This window comes from Triturus cristatus, chromosome 4_1, assembly GCF_964204655.1.
Source record: "Triturus cristatus chromosome 4_1, aTriCri1.1, whole genome shotgun sequence".
In the NCBI taxonomy this organism is placed as follows: Eukaryota; Metazoa; Chordata; class Amphibia; order Caudata; family Salamandridae; genus Triturus; species Triturus cristatus.
Window position 1 is genome coordinate 730,627,388 of NC_140585.1, and position 19,291 is coordinate 730,646,678.

A 19,291-nucleotide genomic window follows, 5' to 3' on the forward strand; every position below is an offset into this window, starting at 1 on the left:
CAAACTGCCTTTGCATCTAAAAAATCAGTCCAATTTGACCTGTTTCAGGAAACCACTTAAATCTTTGCATTCCCCTATTTGTATTTCCTTGCCGCGAATCTTGCGTACACTAGCGCCAAGATGCCCTCAGGCATTCATGCACTTTATAAGCTATATCAATATCCATTGTTATTATTAATAATCATAATAGTAATAATAATATTAATACTGGTTTGTTTTATAATTGAATGAAATGGCACAGTTTATTTACTTTTGAACGATGGCATTTTGCATACATCCTAAGAAAGCAACTAATCTCAAAGTTAAAGATCAGTAGTAAATGGATATCGATTAGTAGACACATGGCCGAATATTTTCAAAGTTCTACAAATGGACCCCTTAAGAAATTAACGATGTTGTGTGAAAATAAATGTATCAATTTTGTTGAATGGGGAAATTGCGGAATGAGAGCCCTATTCACACACTTTTTTCACTTGTCGGCCTCACCTATACGTCTAAACACAGTAGACCCCCACTTCTGAAGTTGAAACCTTAATTGGTGCTCATTACGAGTCTTCAGTCTGATGAGGCCAGTAACAAGTTACTGGCCCCATTAGAATTATGAGTTTCACAGCGTTCCTGCAGATCTGTTATTTCATCTGCTTTTAGCAACCAGAGTCTCTGTGTGAAAATCCAGTGACAAGTGAGGAATTTGCGGGCGAATTCAACCTGGAGTTACTCATTCGGCCATTAATTTCTCATTCCAAGGTGACCTGTGTCCAACTCACAATGGCCTGTATTGATGTCACTGGGCCACTTTTAATGAGGGTCAATGTGGTGACCCTGTTTTTCGTAGGAGTTACTCCCGTAACAAGAGACACAACCAGGATCTCAGTGATGTGAGGAGTGAGCACAGGGAGGAGTCCCTCAGTGTGAGGTTCTGGGATTAGATCTAAAACTGGGTGAAGACTCTAATCTTGCAGTCGAGCTGCTGAGGAGTGCAGACATGCTAAGGTGTGATGTAAGGTAGCTATTGTGGAAGAGTGGGGTTTCAGTCCTCTTGTACCAAACTGTTGATAGCATGTTCCAGTGTGCATACGCCACAGTGATATTAATAGTGTTTTGACTCTGTTGAGGTGGAGCACCATCAACATAATCTATAGGTTTTTTCACCTCACGTTATTACTCAACCTTTGCTCTAGGGCCTTGAGCATCAGCCCTGGTTACTTTGTTCATCACTCTAAACAGGTTAGGATAAGCGCTAGGATCACTATGGAAACCGGGGCTGTGTTTGATATGTCAATAGCGGGGGGCAGCGGGGTTTGCACCAGAGTTATGTATTGTGTTTGGATCAAATCTATTAGGTGACTGACTGTGCGAATGGGACCTTCAACTATTTAGTTGAATCCCAGCTCACCGAACATGTTGTGTTCTTCATTTGTTCTCAGAGATATAGGTTCATATTTGAAGACTCCACATAAAAGTTTTTTGGAAGGTCATGTTTTAAAGATGTTGCGTCAGGAAATGGAGTCCTATTCGGGTTTAGGACAGAAAATATATTATTGTATTGAAGTATATGCTTGAATTAACTGTGCACCTGTTCACCGTGTATACAGCATCGCTTTGCCACACACATTCACTACTCTGACCCCCCTTCTATATTACATGCTTTTAAACACCACTGTGTATTCTGATGGAAGCTTTGAAAAATAGTCGGTGTTAAAGGTAAAGAAAAATCTTCTTCACACCAGAGCATGATGATAGTTACATTTAATGAGGAGGAGTAAAGAAACTCCTAGTGCTTTTGTTAATTATCTCAGATTAGACGAGAGATTTCGTTCTCTTCCCATTTACACTCTCAAGAGACGTGCAGCATATCTTTGGTATTATCAATATTGTGTATAGTGACAACTAAACAGATCCCGGATTTTCTTCTTTTACTTTTTGCCTGTTTTCCTTTCATCCTCACAATCTCACAACTGCAAATCGTCCTTCCATTTAAATAATTTGGCTACTTGCGTAACATAGATGTTATATTTGTTTCAGTGTTACTTTGCTCATCTCACCTCTTTCCTGCCGTTCCTAACAATCAAAATATACTTCTGTATCAATTTCGTTGTTCGATTCTTAGCAGTATCAAGAATTCACCCTTTTTTAGGTCTCGCCTGACCCCGCGCATGCCCTGGTCTGGCGAGACTTATTGAGAGGGCTCCAAAAAGTGCTACCAGGCCAGCCTAGAGCTACAGTGCATGTGCGCGGACACGCGCGCCGCGCTTTACCGCGATTACTTTTCACTTTGCGGCCGCTTTGATGTTTGATCGCGATCACTTTCACTTTCACGGCCGCTTTGCATAGCCAATAGGTCTCGCTTTTGGGACCTTATAAGTATTTAGTAATGCAACTGTTGCATGGCTAAACAATTATAAGGTCCCAAAGGCGAGACCTATTGGCTATGCCAATGCTTGTTTAATCATGACACTTACATTCCCTGTCTTTAGTATTATTATGGCGTTTTTCTGTGATGTTATTCACTCAACTAGCGTAACCGTTTGCAGTCTCAGTGATGGTACTATTTATTTTAAAACCGTTTTCACACACACCCTTCTCCCCACCTCTTTCTAAAACCACATCTTTGCAAGGTTCTCTTTGCAGAAGACTAGTGCTTAGAATGTACGTAACTTGATAATGTTTTTGAATTTACTTACATTTTGGATAGCCATTAGACTTTAGGTGTCTCCCTAAATTAATGTGTGTTATACCTTAACTGACAGTGAGAATTAAGTTTCTTAATTGCTTCACTGGGAGTGGACACTGCTGCAGCTTTTTCAGGGTAGCTCCAGTACCTGCTATCCTAGCCAGTCTAGGATATCTCTAGGCCTAGCTGAAGAAGCAGAAGACCCATACAGTAAATAACCTGGTTATCCTGACCAGATCTCACCTTGCACGCAGACTGATATATAAAATCCAACCATGGTTACTGAAAATTCTGAATATAATATCTGAGTGATCAACAAAATCTATCTTATCATTTAAAATGCAAACATGTATTGTTGTTTTTTTGGACCTATATTCAGTGCATTTTGCTATATATTTCATTTCAAGACCTCAGCATTTGGGGGCGATTGGTCCAAAATGGTGGACGCCCTTTGCTGAGCTCCCGACAATCATGCAGCAGAATCGGGCGGAATCCTTGGTGCTTGCAGGGTTTTCAGGCTTCTTCCTGCTACTCCTCCCACGTCCGGGAGAGCATCCTATGCCCGATTTCCGGTGCAACCGAGTACGCAGCAGTGATCCGCACCGGAGGCCTCCATCAGGCCGGGTGTATGAGGCCATGCAGAAGATACGGGGAGGGCAGGCCTCAAAGCCCCCTTGTTCGACCGCCTGAGACTGGAGAATGCTACTGGAGGGGGGTCCCCAGGGGAGTTGAGGTGAGGCCGCACTGCGGGGGCACTGAAATTGGTTTCCGGGCATACCCTTACTGCCAGGGGCCGCAAGAAGAGTCAATTGCGCCGGGCACCAGCAGGTACTGTGAGGAGGCAGATGCAGCCTGCCAGGCCAGACAAGTCAGATCATTGCCGTCCGCTTGATTGGCGGGGGCTGCAAAGCCAATGCTGTGCGGCAGCCCAGGACTCCGCGCTCCATAATGACGTGGGCCTCGGTTGCAGCGACCACCACTCCCGACTCTTTGAGTACTGAGGCCCGGCCCTGGGGGAGGCTCACTCAAGACATTAGGCCGCAGGACATATGGGGGAACACATCAGTTTTTGGTTGGGGGAGCAGGGTGCGCCCGCAGCCCCGGTGGACTTTTCATAGGCCTGGCTCCCTCTCCCTCCCTTGAAGTGGCCTGAGGGCCAAAACTGGTCCTACGCCCACCCCCTGGGGCTCCATCAAAACAAGCCAGCCACAGACCTTGTCGTCAACTCTCTCTTGAACTGGTCTTATTCGAACCGGCCCATGGGGAGCCCTGTGCCTCTGGAACCCCTGGGAGACGCTGCCACGCCATTCTTACTCTTCCCTCCAATCTTTTTACTCCCACACCAAAGGAACTGTAGCCTGGCTGCTTGCGCTGCCTCACCCCTGGATTTGGAGGGGAGGTTTAAGTGGGCTGGGATGGGGTGAGCATGGGGTGAGCGCAATCCTTCAAGGCCTGCACGTGGCATGTGCCGCCTTGTTGCCCATCTTTTCCTCTACTCTGCACTACACAGGACCCTGGTGATTGGGTCACCAGTGAAGAGAAACCTTAGTCTTCTGGTGGCCTACCATCTGACTTCAGGGGAGCACATTCCTTTTCCTCTTCTCCCCCCCTCCTGCGGGGGGGCCCCTTCGGGATTACCTTCTCCCCTCTCCCACTTAACTGTAGGTGCACCTGAGGCTTACTTGCTGGCTGAATTCACGTCCTCTATTTCCCATGGCCATCATGGGCCAAGACAAACCCTCGACCTCCCAGTCGCAGACCAAGATCGACTGCTACACAGCGCCCACCTTGGCTCCTCATGGAGCCTCGGGCCTGCTGGACCAGCCTGCCTTGCCTCCAAAGATTGTCGAGATGGGAGTGGAAGTCTCCTTCTTGCGCCAGGACCTTAGGGGAGTAGCGGAAAGGGTCATGGAGACGGAAGGCTGGATTTCTAAATCGAAGGACACGGTCAAGGAACTCAAGTTGACAGTTCAGCTCCTTTCGATGATGTCAGCAGTACTGGAATCCTGTGCTGAGTATGCTACAGGCTGTGCCGGGTGCTGCAACCTTTGCTTTGTGGAGTATTCTGTGGCAGCAGAGGGGCAATCTCTAGAGCAATTCCTGGAAACTTGGCTGACCTGGATGCCCACCTCTTTCTTGTCAGCTTGCTTTGTAGTAGATAGAGCACACTGCTCCCTCACGCAGCAGCCTGCCCTGCCCTATGATAGCCAAATTCCTGAACTACAGTGGCTGGGACACTATACTATGAGAATCCCAGAGAGCAAAGGAGCTTCACTTTCAGGGAAGCCATGTAATGGTCTTCCCAGACTACACCCATGTGATGCAGCAATTGTCAGAACCTATGGCTGAGTCAAACAACAGCTTAGGTCCAGTAGGATTCGCTACTGGCTCCTTTTCCCGACGTGACTCGAAGTGCTCAATGACTCCATATCCTGGTTCTTCGAGAAGGCCCTTACCTGGGCTATGGAACAACTTCCACTTAAGTGCACCGCTCCACCCCTATGGGACTCAACTGATGTGGGGGGGAGAAATATTGGCTCCCATCAGGAAGTGCATGAGATCAACCTGACAGGGCCACCAGAACTCCAGAAGGGGCTGCTCTTCAGGCCCCAAGCAGGAGTGGGGCACCCTTCCCCTCCCTTCGGTCCATGTTGCCCCCCTCAGCTTGTGGCTTCCTGGATGCCCGGGCCCTCCAGCTGTTGTCAGGCCATACCTGGCGACCTTCACTGTCTCCTTTCCTCATTTGTTACCACCAGCACTGCTATATCCTTTCATCAGGGGGTTTCTTTTGACTGATTTTCCACCTAGTTACTGGTTGTTGTGTAGCTTGGTGACCGTTACTTCCGGGTGGAAGTGTGGGGTGGGAGTTAAATGGAGGTGTTCTAATGTTACAGCGGTTTTGTTTTCTGTTCTGCTTTTTCTTTCAGTTGCTCTCTGCAATTCCCACCCAATCCCCCTTGCCTGCTTCTTTAGAGCTTATCTCCCATGACGGACTCTGTTGATTTGGTCACCGCCCTCTCCTAGAATGTCAATGACCTCACTAATAAATCAAACGAGGGGCTGTGGTCCAGTACCTTAAATGCCACTTACCTGTTGAGATGCTACTGCAGGAGAACCACATGCTAAGCAATCACTGGCCAGTTCTACAGCGAGGGGGTTACACCCGGGTTTACCATGCCGGCTATACTAACACCTCCCAGGGCACAACCATCCTACTGCACAAACTGCTTCCCCTGCTGCTCACGAGATCCCATTGCGATGCCCTGGGCTGCTTTGCCTTGTGGAAGGTGATATGGAAGGCTTCCACTTAAGTAATTACCTCCGTTTACACCCCTGACAGATGCTGACTTAACAGAATTCCTCCAGATACATATCTCCAACTACTTTGACACCAATACACACTTGGTCAATTCCCCTGCCACACTATGGGAGGCGCTGAAGGCAAACCTCTGTGGCAAGATAACATCTTATCAGACAGCTGCCTAGACCTGCAGATTGTGTCCCTCGAACACAAACCGAGCTTGGCGGAGGAGGCACATGCTGCAAATCCTACTGCCCAGCTGAGACACACGAAGGACCCGAGTAGGTTGGCACTTTGCCAGAAGAAACTGGACATGGCAACCTTCGCACACCTTGCCTCACAGGGCAGGAATTACGAGATGGGGCACAAGGCCAGAAAACTCATACACTGGCTGGCAAGCAGGGACTTAGCCTTCTGCCTGGTTCCTGTTCTGATGACAGAGGTGGGCTGGGAGGTGTCGGACCCTCAACTGATTGTCGATGAATTTTCAAGATATGCCTCTATGTCAGCCACCGGGTGTCCGAAGCTGAACACCTCAATTCCATCATGGAGAACTTGCTCCTTCCATGTTCGACAAAGACTGTAGGAGAACATCACAACAGTGGAAATTGAGGATGCCTTTGGGGCACTCCCCACCGGGAAGTCACCTGGACCCAACGGCTTTCTGCTGGAAGTCTGTAAAAAAATATGCTTCCCTCTTAACCGCTCCCTTGCTTGCAATATATGAGGAGTTGTTGAAGGTGGGTAAGCTCCCATACGATCTCTTGGGGGCCAATATCTCTGATATTCTCAAAATGTAGAAATCCCCTGGAGACTGCGGGTCTTCTAGACGTATTTCCATCTTAAACGGGGACACTAAAATCATAGCCAAAGTGTTGGCAAGCTGGCTGGTGAAAGTCATCACCTCCCTAATTCGCCCTGATGAGAACGGGTTCTTGCCAGGACACAGCACGCACCATTGTCTCTGACGGGTATATAAAGCGATTGCACCAAGGACAGCGCAGACCGTCGAGCCCTCATCTCGACTTTGAGAATGCCTTCGGATTGGTTCGATGGCGATTCCTGTTCTGCCTTTTGGAGCACATGAACTGTGTCCCCTCTTCTGTTGCTGGGTCTGGACGCTGTACTCCAGGCCGTGGGAAATAGTATGTGTGAATGGAATAACCTCACAGATTATTCCTGTGGCACGAGATTCAAGACAAGGCTGCCCCTTTCAGGCCCTTTTATTTGCCCTTGAACCTCTGGCGAAATATATCCGGCGAGAAGCGCAACTCAGTGGATTTTGCTGTCCCGATGGATGCAAAGCTCAAGTCTTGCTCTGCGTGAATGACATACTGGTCTATAAAAGCGATCCCGAGACCTCTATTCCACTTCTCTTACACATGCTACAGATTTACGGCGAGGCCTCTGGCCCAAATCCACCTACTCAATGGAGGGATCCACCTATCCCTCTGAGGCTCTCACAAGGGCATCAGGGCCACAACCCTGCTCCAATGCTCCTCAGGCCACTTTTAATATTTAGGGATGCATGTTGCTTTCTCCCAACACGGAGACCTCAATGTGACTCCTCTAGCTGCCAGGGGCAGGAGGGTTATGGCCCACTGAGCAACACTCCCGCTCAACGTGGCTGGTAAGGGGCCTCTCTACACCTTGCAGAACTACCCTTACCCCCATCCCACCACCTTCTTCCGCACACTACAATCAGATGTGGCGTGCTTTTTAGGGGCTGGGGGCCAGTCACAAATGTTCTTCCTTAAATGAGTGTCAAATCCATGCGATGGTTGAATGAGATTCTCAGACCCCCAGCAATATTACTGGGCCAGCCACATCCTCCCAACCACTGACTGTTTTTTTGCAGGCCGAGACAACCCCTCCATAGTGGTGGAACTCAGCGAGTTGGAGCAACACGACACACTCAGCCTTCTCTATAGACATAACCTCCCTGCAACTCTGCTGCCCACCACCCAGTCGACTCTGCTTGATTGACATCAGACGCTGCAGTGTTTCTGGTGGCATGGGGTGCCGATGGCAATGGCTCCGCTTTGGGTCGGGTCTTGGCTTAGCCAAACAGCCACCTTAGAGGGCTTCCGGGTATGGGACTCTATAGGCATCTCGTCTGTGGGGTACGTCTGGACGGGCACATGTATGTGCACGTTTCAACACCTTGTGGACACACTGTGCACACGACACAGTTTTATCACTGTTTACAGCTGCGACATGGCCTTGAAGCCTTCAGAACCATTTCTCCAATATAACCCTCATGAGGCACACCTGCTGAGATCATGACTAGTCAGAAAGGGCATCTCTTGCTTCTATCACGTATTAGTTTATTACACTCCAGACCCCATGACCACACTGATGGAGAGGTGGGAGCGAGATTTGGGCCCCTTGAATGAAGATGAATGGGTGGAAGCCGAAACGGCCCGTAGGACATTTGCCATTTTGACAACATTTCACCTCATCCAGTTGAAATACCTCCATGGGATATACTACAGTCCCTTATGGTTACCCAGGATGAGGGAAACCTACCACTGCTATGCTGGCAGTGCCAACTCCCAGCGGGAACCTTCTTCCACATGGTCTGTGAACAATTGGTTATCCAAGCATACTGGAAACAAATTTGCACTTTTTCCCAGAAAGCCCAGAAAGTAAGCAGAACAGTCCCTCCAGACCCGAAGTTAGTCCTCTTGGGCCTGCTGGACGCTAAAGGGGAGGGATGAGTCGTCATACCAGATGCCTGGCTGGGCTGGGCCTCATCATTGCAAAAAGTGACATGGCCTGACACTGGCTCTCAAGACTAGCCCCGCCATTTATTGAATAGGCCGTGGGATGGTCTATGATACTGCAGCAGAGAGATTTGTGTATAAATCCAGGAGGTGCCCAGAAAAGCACCATAAGGTATGGGGTGAATGGTTAACATACGCAGAGTCTCTATCATCTGAGATTTACGTCTTATGCAAAATACTTTTGCTACTTCTTCTGGGTATTGTGGTGTTTGGGTTTGCTGCAGCACAGGTATTCCTATTGTTGGTGGTTTTTTTCTATGTAACCTGAAAACTAATGAAAAGAACAAAAAAAATAAAAAAGAGCTCAACATTCAGTCAACCTATTAAGGAAACAAAGATCAACCTGTTATTTAAACTTGACATACAAAGTGATTTAAAGCAATAAGTGTTTGAATATAGCCGCATTTCGTTAGTTCAGTCTCATAGACAACTCAGTTTTGCTTATGCAAGACTCACTTCTATAGCCAAAGTGAGTTCAACATATTTTCAACTCAACTTATAATTCCCCAGGCATTTTTTACATTTATAATTGCTATAATGTATGTTGGTGATATCCCTGCTTTATTTGATATCCTTAGCAAATCGGCACCGGCTCCCTATATCTCTTTCATAATATATTGTGAAGCAGTTTTACTGGAAGAATCATCTATGGATTATATACCACATAAGGTATACCAATGAATTAATTGCTGTGTTCAATCTTATTACTGCAGGAATCTCCGTCAGCCTAAGTAATGCCTCTTGCATCTCCTGTACCACTAACTACAAATGCCATCTACAAATCTTATTGCTCTCATATCTTTGCACTGCACTCAGGAAAAATATCATCCTTGGAACTTCCTTTACTTACTTCAACCAATGGTTTTTAAATAATTTTCTTGGAAAGTATGATCTCCTAAATTTGACTAAAGTCTGCCAGATTCAGCTCATCAGTTTTGTTGACAACATATAATTAATGGTGTATATTTGTTTTTGGGTATTACTATTCCCTTATGATTGTTTAGGAAGTTACTCTTAGCTCAAAGACAGTGTAGGCTGTGTCCACTCAAGTTAATCGTCATCACAGCTCTCCACCTCACGTTGATACAGCTAGCACATTGTAGTTTATGAAATAACAGAAGTAAAGACTATTTAAAATGGGAAGAAGGTGAAAAAAAGTTCTCTAGTCCAGGTCAAATGAAAAAGGTAATCACCCACTATCAGCTTTGTTGCAGTATTTGCAATATAAAAACATAACTATAAGCATAAAGCATTCGCTATATGTGTGAAAGCATTCAATCTTTCAGTTCGGCAACCTCAAAATCAGTTCCCAAAAATATTGTGAAGGACCCCAGTGGGCAGTTGAAAACGAATAGAAAAAAGACAACATCTGCCCTTTATTAGAGAATTGCCAGCAATCATAAAATCTACTTGGATCATGAAAGCAAATGTGTTCCTATAATGGAAGGTGAATTGGAAAACAATGTGTTGTGAGGTACTCTTGTATAAATACACTTTGTTATAATGTGCACTTTGTTGCTAGAAGTTATTTTTAGAATGTCTTTCAACTAACCCACAGTAATAAAGAAAACCTACAGGGAACACAACTGTTATCACAAGGAGCTAATGATTCTGTTAATAATTGTCTTGTACATCTACAGAATTCAAACATGACAAGCTCATGAAAGGTATTTCAGGTTCCAGTTTATCATTGAGGCCTGACGGGTACATTGAGCTTAGTTTGATAACCTAGAAATGTCGTTTGTTAGAGGCATATGACTGGATTTATTGCCTCTTCATTCTTTGCTTTATGAATCTGGAACCTTACTTGACTTGGTCCAAGGTGCAGCAAGTAGTGCCTTCATATTCAATATTTGTTTTATTGCCTTTATGCTCGCTAATCCAAGTTTTTACTTTTGGAACAGTTTCCCCCATGCAACCTTTACCACAGGGTCATTTTATTAGGTATATGCATTCTGCTGTTTATTAAGTATATACATTGTTGTGAACCACACGTAGCCTAATATTTGAGAATGAACTACTTCTACTTTTGTGGGGCAGGAGTGGTTTTCCCCTTAGTGGCATAAGGTGTCTTTTTAAAAAATGTCCTTCAGGCTTGTGTTCTTACTCTCACTTGTGCACAGACTAAAGTTTCAATAGACTGTCTTTTCAATTTATGTATCATTTAGTCCTGGTTTAATTGGTGTGATACTATTGTTTTGATTCTCAGAAGTCGAGAGTAGGGGGGATGACTTTAAGATTCATTGGATGGAGCTCATTGCATGAAGGAGTTTTTCAGTTGGTATGTAAAGTAGTTTGCCAGGTTCCTTCCTTTCCTTATCCTGATTAGTACATTTAAGAACTGTAATGTTTTATCAATCACCTTAAATATTATCCTTTCATGTATGATTTTTCTCTAGGTAGCCTTGTTTGTTACTTTGCAAAATTAGAAAAATGTATCAACTATAAATCTCAAAAATGCCCTCAATCCTTTGCTCCAGTCAATGTTGTTCAAAGTATATTACTTTTCAGATCTGTGCTTGAAGATATTTTCATACTCCGGTGTAGTTGTTGAACCTATCAATGTTACTTATGCCTGTAGGTAGAAACCATGTTGTGGTTTGAAATAAATGTAGCACAAAATGTGATACAAATGTTTTTAACAGAAATGTCTTGTTCCCATCTGGTGTTTCTCTTGCAAGGAGAAGGAAATCCAAATGGTTCCACTACTTCATTGTGCCGAGTAGAGTATATAGGAGTGAAACATCCAGAGTGCAGAGATAGATTTCTTGACCGGCATCACTTTGTATTGCTTGTAAATTTAAAAAAAACAAAAGTTGGCTGTATCTTGAGTGTATGTCGGACAGACCTGCACTAACAAAAGATCCTCATACATATTTATCTAGTAGTTCTTGAAATGATCAGCCTGCCTGAAGGGTCTGATACATTTTTGGGGATTTTTATGAGGACTGTTAACTGTGCCTCATTTGGAATGCATTTGTAGATATTTTAATGTTCACTTGTTCGATCAATCTGTAGTGGTAAGTAAGTGGAATCATTGTGATTGTGTTCATTGACTTTGCTTAAATGTCCATTATAACAGCTACACCTCTCTTCTTTGTTACTCGTATAGTGATGGATCGATTGTAGCCTCTTATGCTTTGACTGGTTAGTGCTTCGAAACTCAACTTCTTTCAGAATTTATTATGAATGCTGGAATCTGAATCAGGGTCCATGTTTTAGTTTCCTATGGTTGAGAAACAAATGTTTTGATTTTAAGAGGCGAGGCATGAATCTAAACTTAAATTGTTGCTTTAAAACATGTTGTTGAAGTTGCAGGTACATTTGAGGTTCCTTTTGAAAAACATTTCTTCAAATTTGGTTACCTCTTAAGAATTGGTTATTATGGTTTTCTTGTCCTGTGTCTCAATTTTCTTTCTCTGCCGGTGGTCCCTTTACTTTCATGCGAGGATCTTAAAAAGGGCCCCTGGAAGTGCTTCATTGTTCATCAGACAGTAGTACTTAACATTTTGTTTATTGTACCAAGCTATCGTTGATTCTCCCATCATTATCTTTGTCTTGTGAGCACCTTTATGTTATTTCTTTTTCTCCTTTTCATTAATTCAATCTTGGTTTGCCTCTCCGATTTTTCTTCTTATATAACCACTGCTTACTATTCGCACTTTTCACCTCAGAGAAGGATGTGCAACCCTTGTGTGAGCTCCTCCTACGGTTTTATAGTATTCTTACTAATTATACAGGATCTCTACTTTGTAATCTATGGTGTCACATTTAAACGTCTGTAGTTAACATTTCTTCTGTTTCTCTGTGGTGGGTGTATAAGTTGTTTATATATATCCTCCAGAATTTGAGCTAATGGAATGAGCCTATAAAAGGAATTGATTTAGATCACCTTTTATGTCAAGTTTAAATGAAAAATTGATCTGGGTTTGTTTTGTAGGTTGATGAAAGTTATGATCTTTATGAGTCACACAGTGTGAAATGACTCAAGCAAGAGCCCAAAATACACCAATAATTGTTTACTTTCCAGAATAAGACACATTTCTTTTGAATCCTAAGAAATATTATATTTGATATTATTAATAATCAATTTGGATTATATAGACTGATGCAGCGGAAGCAGTGGGAAAATTCACATACATAAAATATCCCACACCAATCTTTACCATTCCTAAGGAAGCATAAATACTATAATGATGGGCCCATGAGTCATTATCATTTTATTACCGTTGAGATCACACACAGGGAGATACCTGCTACAGTTGAGGGCTGTATCCTGGGGCTAAGGAAAGGTACTTCCAATTATAAAGTGCAATAGAGGTTTGAGAACCTGGCGCTCCTGCTGGCAGAACGGGCGATCACCATGCGGTGGAAGTCAGAGACATTGCCCACTACACATGCATGGCACAAGGAATTGGTGCACTGGGGGGGCGGGGGGGTGCAGAGAGTGCTGAGTTGAGGCGGGAGGAGGCGAGAGGGTTACGGAAGACTCCGATTGCGATGGACTGGGATGTCATGCTGGAAGCGTGTAGATCCTTGGATATAGCCTTTGATATCACTGCTATCAACACACAAGGAGGTGACTGAAACGAAGACTCGGACCGACACGGACCTAGACATAAGCAGAGTGCAATGTACAGGATATAGGATACAATCATGTTAGTGCTGATGACCGAACCTGGAGGTTTTGTATGTATGCAGGACTAGAGGGTGGGAGCAGGGAAAGTACAGTTGTGGGTTTGTACACCATTTGTTGCGATAAGACGGTGCGTTAACCAGTTACAGGAGCGTAGTACAGAGGCCGAAAGTTAACATGATACCACTTCAGTGTTGATCTGGATTATCAATGGTCAAGTCGTAGAGGAACTGAAAAATGGATAACATAAAAGTAAATCAAATATGATAATGTAGAACAGCGAGCAGGAACTGTTGTAGCATGTTGTATGTAATGATGCCAGATGAATGTTGAGATTTTATGCAATACTGCACCACTGTATGGTACATGTAAGCTTTGAAAATCAATAAAATTATGTTAAAAAAAATCATTTTATTACCATTCGCAATATCAAAGGTCCTCCAATGGATCTTTGGTAGAGCTAAAAGGGACTAAGTAGAGAAATCAGAGAACTATTCCTTCATGAGGACCTGTAATGAAGAAACCGCTATACCATAAATTACACCACAAATACATCAATAATATAACCAATGAATCATGACTCAGGAAATAATGACAGACACTATTCTTTCGAAGAAACCTTTTTAGTATTAGTTCAAGAAATATGAATGGTCATACACAAATACAAATCATAAGAAAAACACTTTGCTTATTGTGTCACGGGTAAACATATCATCACAGTTATCACAGGTAGAGTAACTCGGAGATCACCAAAATATCAGGTGAGAAACAAGGGAGGGAGAGAGAGAACAAGGAAACATCAGGGTAAATCACAGTTCAATTACCTCTCAGTAAATTAGAGAAAACTAATGCACAACGTGCAATTAGTTAAGAAAACTATCTCCACAGCCATAGGAGAATAGCGTAGGCAGCATCACCAGACGATGATGTGCAAAGACTCTAGAGAAAGAGTTTCCACAGTCGGGTTTGCCAGCCAGATCAGGAATCAGCACAGCATACAGCATACCACAGACGCAGGACAGGTCACCAGAATGTGAACGAGCTGATGATAATTTTCTCACCAGCATCTTTATACTGACTTTGCAACTTTGTTGCACTAGGTTAGAAACTCTCCTAAATCCTACAAGCCACTCTAATTGGTCAGAACTAGGGAAGGAAAACATCTCCTGATGATGACTTTACAAATTTCACTATACAGTCTTTGTCCAACTTGTATAACTTCCTAGAGAGGAAGCGTAAAACTACAATTACATATTTTGTAACTACATTTGCAACAGTTTCATTCTAAATCTTCACCTAGACAGGAAAGAGTCCTACTATTCTCCTCTCTCTAAGGATGTAAATGTTATTCTTCACAAGGACATCAGGAAATAACGTGCGGTAAAATAAAGGAGCACAGAAGCACATCCCCTAACTAATACATTTGCTGAAGCCTGCATGTTTTGGCAAAGAAAGACATAGATAAGAAAATTATTTCTACATTTTTACGCCTACTCTACTTTCATGAAGAATAAAAGACCATTTTTGTGTTTGTGCTTGAATATTCCGCAGTTCAAGCAACATAAGAACTTATTCATAACCCTAAATAGGAATATTTATACTACGTGTTAATCTGACTCCAACAGGACTCGTGCAGCTCTGCACATTTTTTGGTCGTACATTTAGGTCCTCATGTTTTTAGTAACTTTTGGTTTTTCACACACATTAGTAATTTATTAAAACACACACGAGTGGATTTTCCCAAGCAGATTTTATTTACAAACATCATGCTCCATCAAGACTGTTCTACAAAATGTTTGACCACCAGCCAACGCATGTGCAGCATGAGATCTAGTCTGGATAACCAGGTTATTTATTACATGTTCAATTTAGAAACATAGGGTGCATCCTTTTATTTGAAAGTTGTTCATGGGTGAAAGGAGTATATAGTTACCATTGAGAGTAATAAAAAGCATTGCATTTGTACTGATTTAATAAACCAGCTGCTTTAATGACAGTAGTGACTGCATAATGATTTGGTTGAAATAAATGGCATCCTTATTAGGCAGGCACTACTTGACCTTCTAAGATGTTTTTTACATCCTTAGCACCTGTCTTTCATACGCCCACTGATCAGTGACTTCACCTTTCTGTCCCCATACAATTCACTGACTCCATTTGTGTCCATATCATATTATTAAACCTCTTTGATATCTGATATGTTATCGGACACATATGGTGGCCTTTTGATTCTAGTCCTGATTTACAGCACTTACCTTCAGATTTAGCCTTCTCAGAGCCATGGTATGGTATTTGTTATTATAGTGATACTGACTTGTACACCAGGTGGATTTCTCAACCTGAATAGATTGCAGTACAAGTACTAACAATTCTCTTCTTCTCCATAAGCTTCGGATATATCCTATCTAAAAATACAAAATAATTTGAATGTACTTATACCACTAGCAGTGGTTTTTGCTTTCGTCCGGTTGTATAAAACCCTCATTTTTATCTTGTATCCATTGCCCAGACATGAAGGGCAGGGCCTATAAATATGACTGCACTTACACCATCAAATGGTTGGCCACAAGTCTTTATGCGTGGTTAAAATTTCAGAAACAAGACCTGCAGCCAGAGGGAGGATAAGGCAGTGATTGTTGGAGATGTTATCTGTACATAGGTGAGGTGTGAGCATTTAGAGGAGTGACTGGGCCTGTTAATATGATCAGGCCCTGTACTTTCACCCACATCACTCTTGAGTGCAGCCTTGACAAATACAGGGTTTAAAGAGCAAGTATCGCAGTTATTGGCATCTGCGATGGTGAACTTGTATCTTTCTATTCGGAGCAGATAGGTGTGCATGGCAGTCTGTATCACTTTGTATGTTCAGACAATATATTTTGTGCATGTTCAAACTCGTTGTTTGACTTAGTGCTCGCACAAAATTTATTTTTCCTCCGACTACACTGGCTCGGATGGAGAAAATTAACAAAAAGAAACTGTGTAGCTGAAAAATGTGATTGCTACCTTACGAAGAATAGTTTAGTATTTATGCTATATACAATGTCAACGTGCATGTAAAATGTAACTATCAATGATTCTTGTTTTTAGAGCATGACATATCAATGGCAAAGTACAGCCGGCTGCCAAAAAGAAGAGAGAATGAAAAGGTAAACCTGAACTTAAATATTCCTATTATTAAGATTTCTTTTTACTTTATATTTTTTAAACACTTGTGAAATAGTTGAAGATTAAACTTTTGATCACATTTATTGTATCATTGTCCTGATAGTGGCATGTATGTACATAGGCCAATGACTATTCAGAAAAAGTTAGCCATGTTGTATTCAGATGGCACGCTCTTCATTGATCTTCTGAAATTTTACATTTTTTGGGCGTGGAGGCTACAATTGACCACACATACTATATAAGATGTTTTCCAGCATGAATCTTTTCTGGAGTCACATGCTTTGCATTATTCCGCCATCTAGTGGTTGTGTCCGGAACGGTCTCCTTGTATAGTAGTCCTTTCTTGTTTTCCTTTTTTTTTTTTTGTTGTTGGGCGTCAACATCCCCCACCATCTGGTGCTTGTTCCAGTCTCCTCTGACATCAGGAGCCCTTCCCGGAAATCCCACTCTTGGTCACCTTCTTCAGATTCTTTTTTTCAGCCACTTCCAGAAATAGAGCAAATATTACAGCTACACCCGGTCCACCTCCAGATAGTAAAAAAAAGGATAGATTTGATGGGAAGAAAATTCGAAAGGGGAGCAGCAACAAAATGGCGCATGGCAAACTCCAGTGCCCTGCTTAACAGATATACCCATCAGAATTGGGAGGAGATGACCGAGTTAATGAGACACCTGCCAGAAAAGTACCAGAAGAGGGCAAGTGTCCTTGCAAAATAGGGAAGGAACATACCCAACACGTGCTTAAAGTCCGCATTGAATGCTGCAGACACAGCAGGGAGACAACTTGTAATAGGAACGTCCCTAAGGTGCCATGCGTGGCTAAGAATTTTGGGGTTAAAAAATGAGGTGCAGGCAAACATCAATACCCCTTTTAATGGAGCACACCCTTTCGGAAATGCAGTAGATGACACACTGCAATAAATCAAAACAAGACGGCCAAATCGATGGGGGCCATATAGTTTGGGGAGCCATGAGAGAAGGGAAACCTCCCCCATCAGAAGACCAACAGCAAGTGGACAGTTTCAAACCATGTCATTACACCAAACCAGATGGGCTAGGCACAAACAGCAATACTGCAGTGGTAATTCCACTCTCCGCAGAGACAGACCTTTCATGGGCATGCAAGGGGCAGAGGCCAGCCGTCAAGAGGAGCGGCATAAACAAACAAGTGATTTGTTAAAATTGAGCTTCCACCTGCACACAACACCTGTGGAGGGGATGAATAGGAGAGTTCCTCCAGGAGTGGAGTGAGGGATGTCACATCGGACCCATAGATTCTCAACATAATTCACCACGGCTATTGCATAGTATTTGAAAAACACCCACCAACGCTGGAACCAATGCACATCACCCACACTAAGAAAGAGATGACATATCTTAAAAAAGAAGCAAAAGAGCTGCTACAAAAACAGGCAATAGAAAAGTAACCCCAAAAAGAGATCAATCAAGGAGTCTACTCAACATACTGAAACCAGACAAATCACTTCACCCCATACTAGACTTCTGCTGCCTAAACAAGTTTATAAGAACAGAGAGGTTCAAAATGACAACTCTACAGGAAATTGTACCTCAACTCCGACAAGGGAATTATATGGCTAGGTTGGTGAAAAAACTTAAAGGGTGGCTATCTGCACATTCCAGTGAATCAAAGCCACAAGAAGTTCCGACCTTCATAATAAACAAAACAGGTTACTGATTCAGAGTGCTGCTCTTTGGCGTAACGTCAGCTCCCAGAGTATTCACGAAGTGCCTGGTGGCCGTAGCCGCTTACTTGAGATGAAAGGAAATAAGTACATGTATACCTCTACTTAGATGACTTGCTGGTGAGAGCAAGTTCCGAACACAAGTGCAGAGACAGCATAAAAACAGTGATGACAACATTGCACAGATTGGGATTCACAATACTGCAGAACAGGAGAAACTCTTTTTGGGAGCAAGAATAAACACAGTACTAGGAAGGTTATTTCCATGCGGAAAAAGAGTCCTGCCCAGAACACAAGAATATCTTTGCTACCATAATGGTTAATTTATGCCAGTGAGCATTGTGGTTGAGATAATTAGAAATGATGGCTTCCTGCATCCCACAGATTCCACATCTGAGGCTAAACATGAGACCGATGCAGGATTGGATTCAAAATCAATAGTCACAGACGATGGGTAGCTGGGAAGATCTAGTGGTTATCACGCAGATAGTACAGGAAGAAAGGAGATGGTGGAACAGAGCAAATGTAATGGCAGGTAGATCCTTCATGATGCCAGCTCCAGCAATTACCATCACTACGGACGCCTCACAAATGGGGATGGGGAGCTCATATGGAGAAGTTCAAAATCAGTGGGGTATGGAATCCACAAGAATCAGTACAACACATACATCTACAGTTTTCCTAGCCTTAAAAACCTTTCAGAAACAATTGTGGAACAAATCAATACTAATTTAAATGGACAATACAACAATGTTCTACCTCAGCAAACGAGGGGGAACATAATCCTTTCCCCTCTCAAGACTAGCACAACAGATATGGAGATGGGCCATTCAGAGACCGATAACAAGATAAATTGAGCAGACCAGCACCCAACTCACATGAGTGGGAGCTGAATCAGATGGTGATAGAGAAAGTGTTCAAAAGGTGGGGAACTCCAGAAAAAGACCTGCTTGCAACACCAGAAAATGCAAAATGCCAATACTTTGCATCCAGGTTTCCATACCCTCTCTAACAAGGGAATGT

At 43.2% G+C, this 19,291-nt stretch overlaps 1 protein-coding gene across 3 annotated transcripts in view; it reads left to right on the forward strand.

Annotated features, from left to right (window-relative positions):
- Positions 1-19,291, forward strand: part of APPL2 (adaptor protein, phosphotyrosine interacting with PH domain and leucine zipper 2) — a 668,813-nt gene that overhangs the window by 422,743 nt on the left and 226,779 nt on the right. For all 3 annotated transcript variants that reach the window (XM_085653220.1, XM_085653222.1, XM_085653221.1), the window contains exon 7: positions 16,488-16,546. In XM_085653220.1, the coding sequence (XP_085509346.1) occupies positions 16,488-16,546 (59 nt within the window). The remainder of the gene's footprint in view (positions 1-16,487; positions 16,547-19,291) is intronic.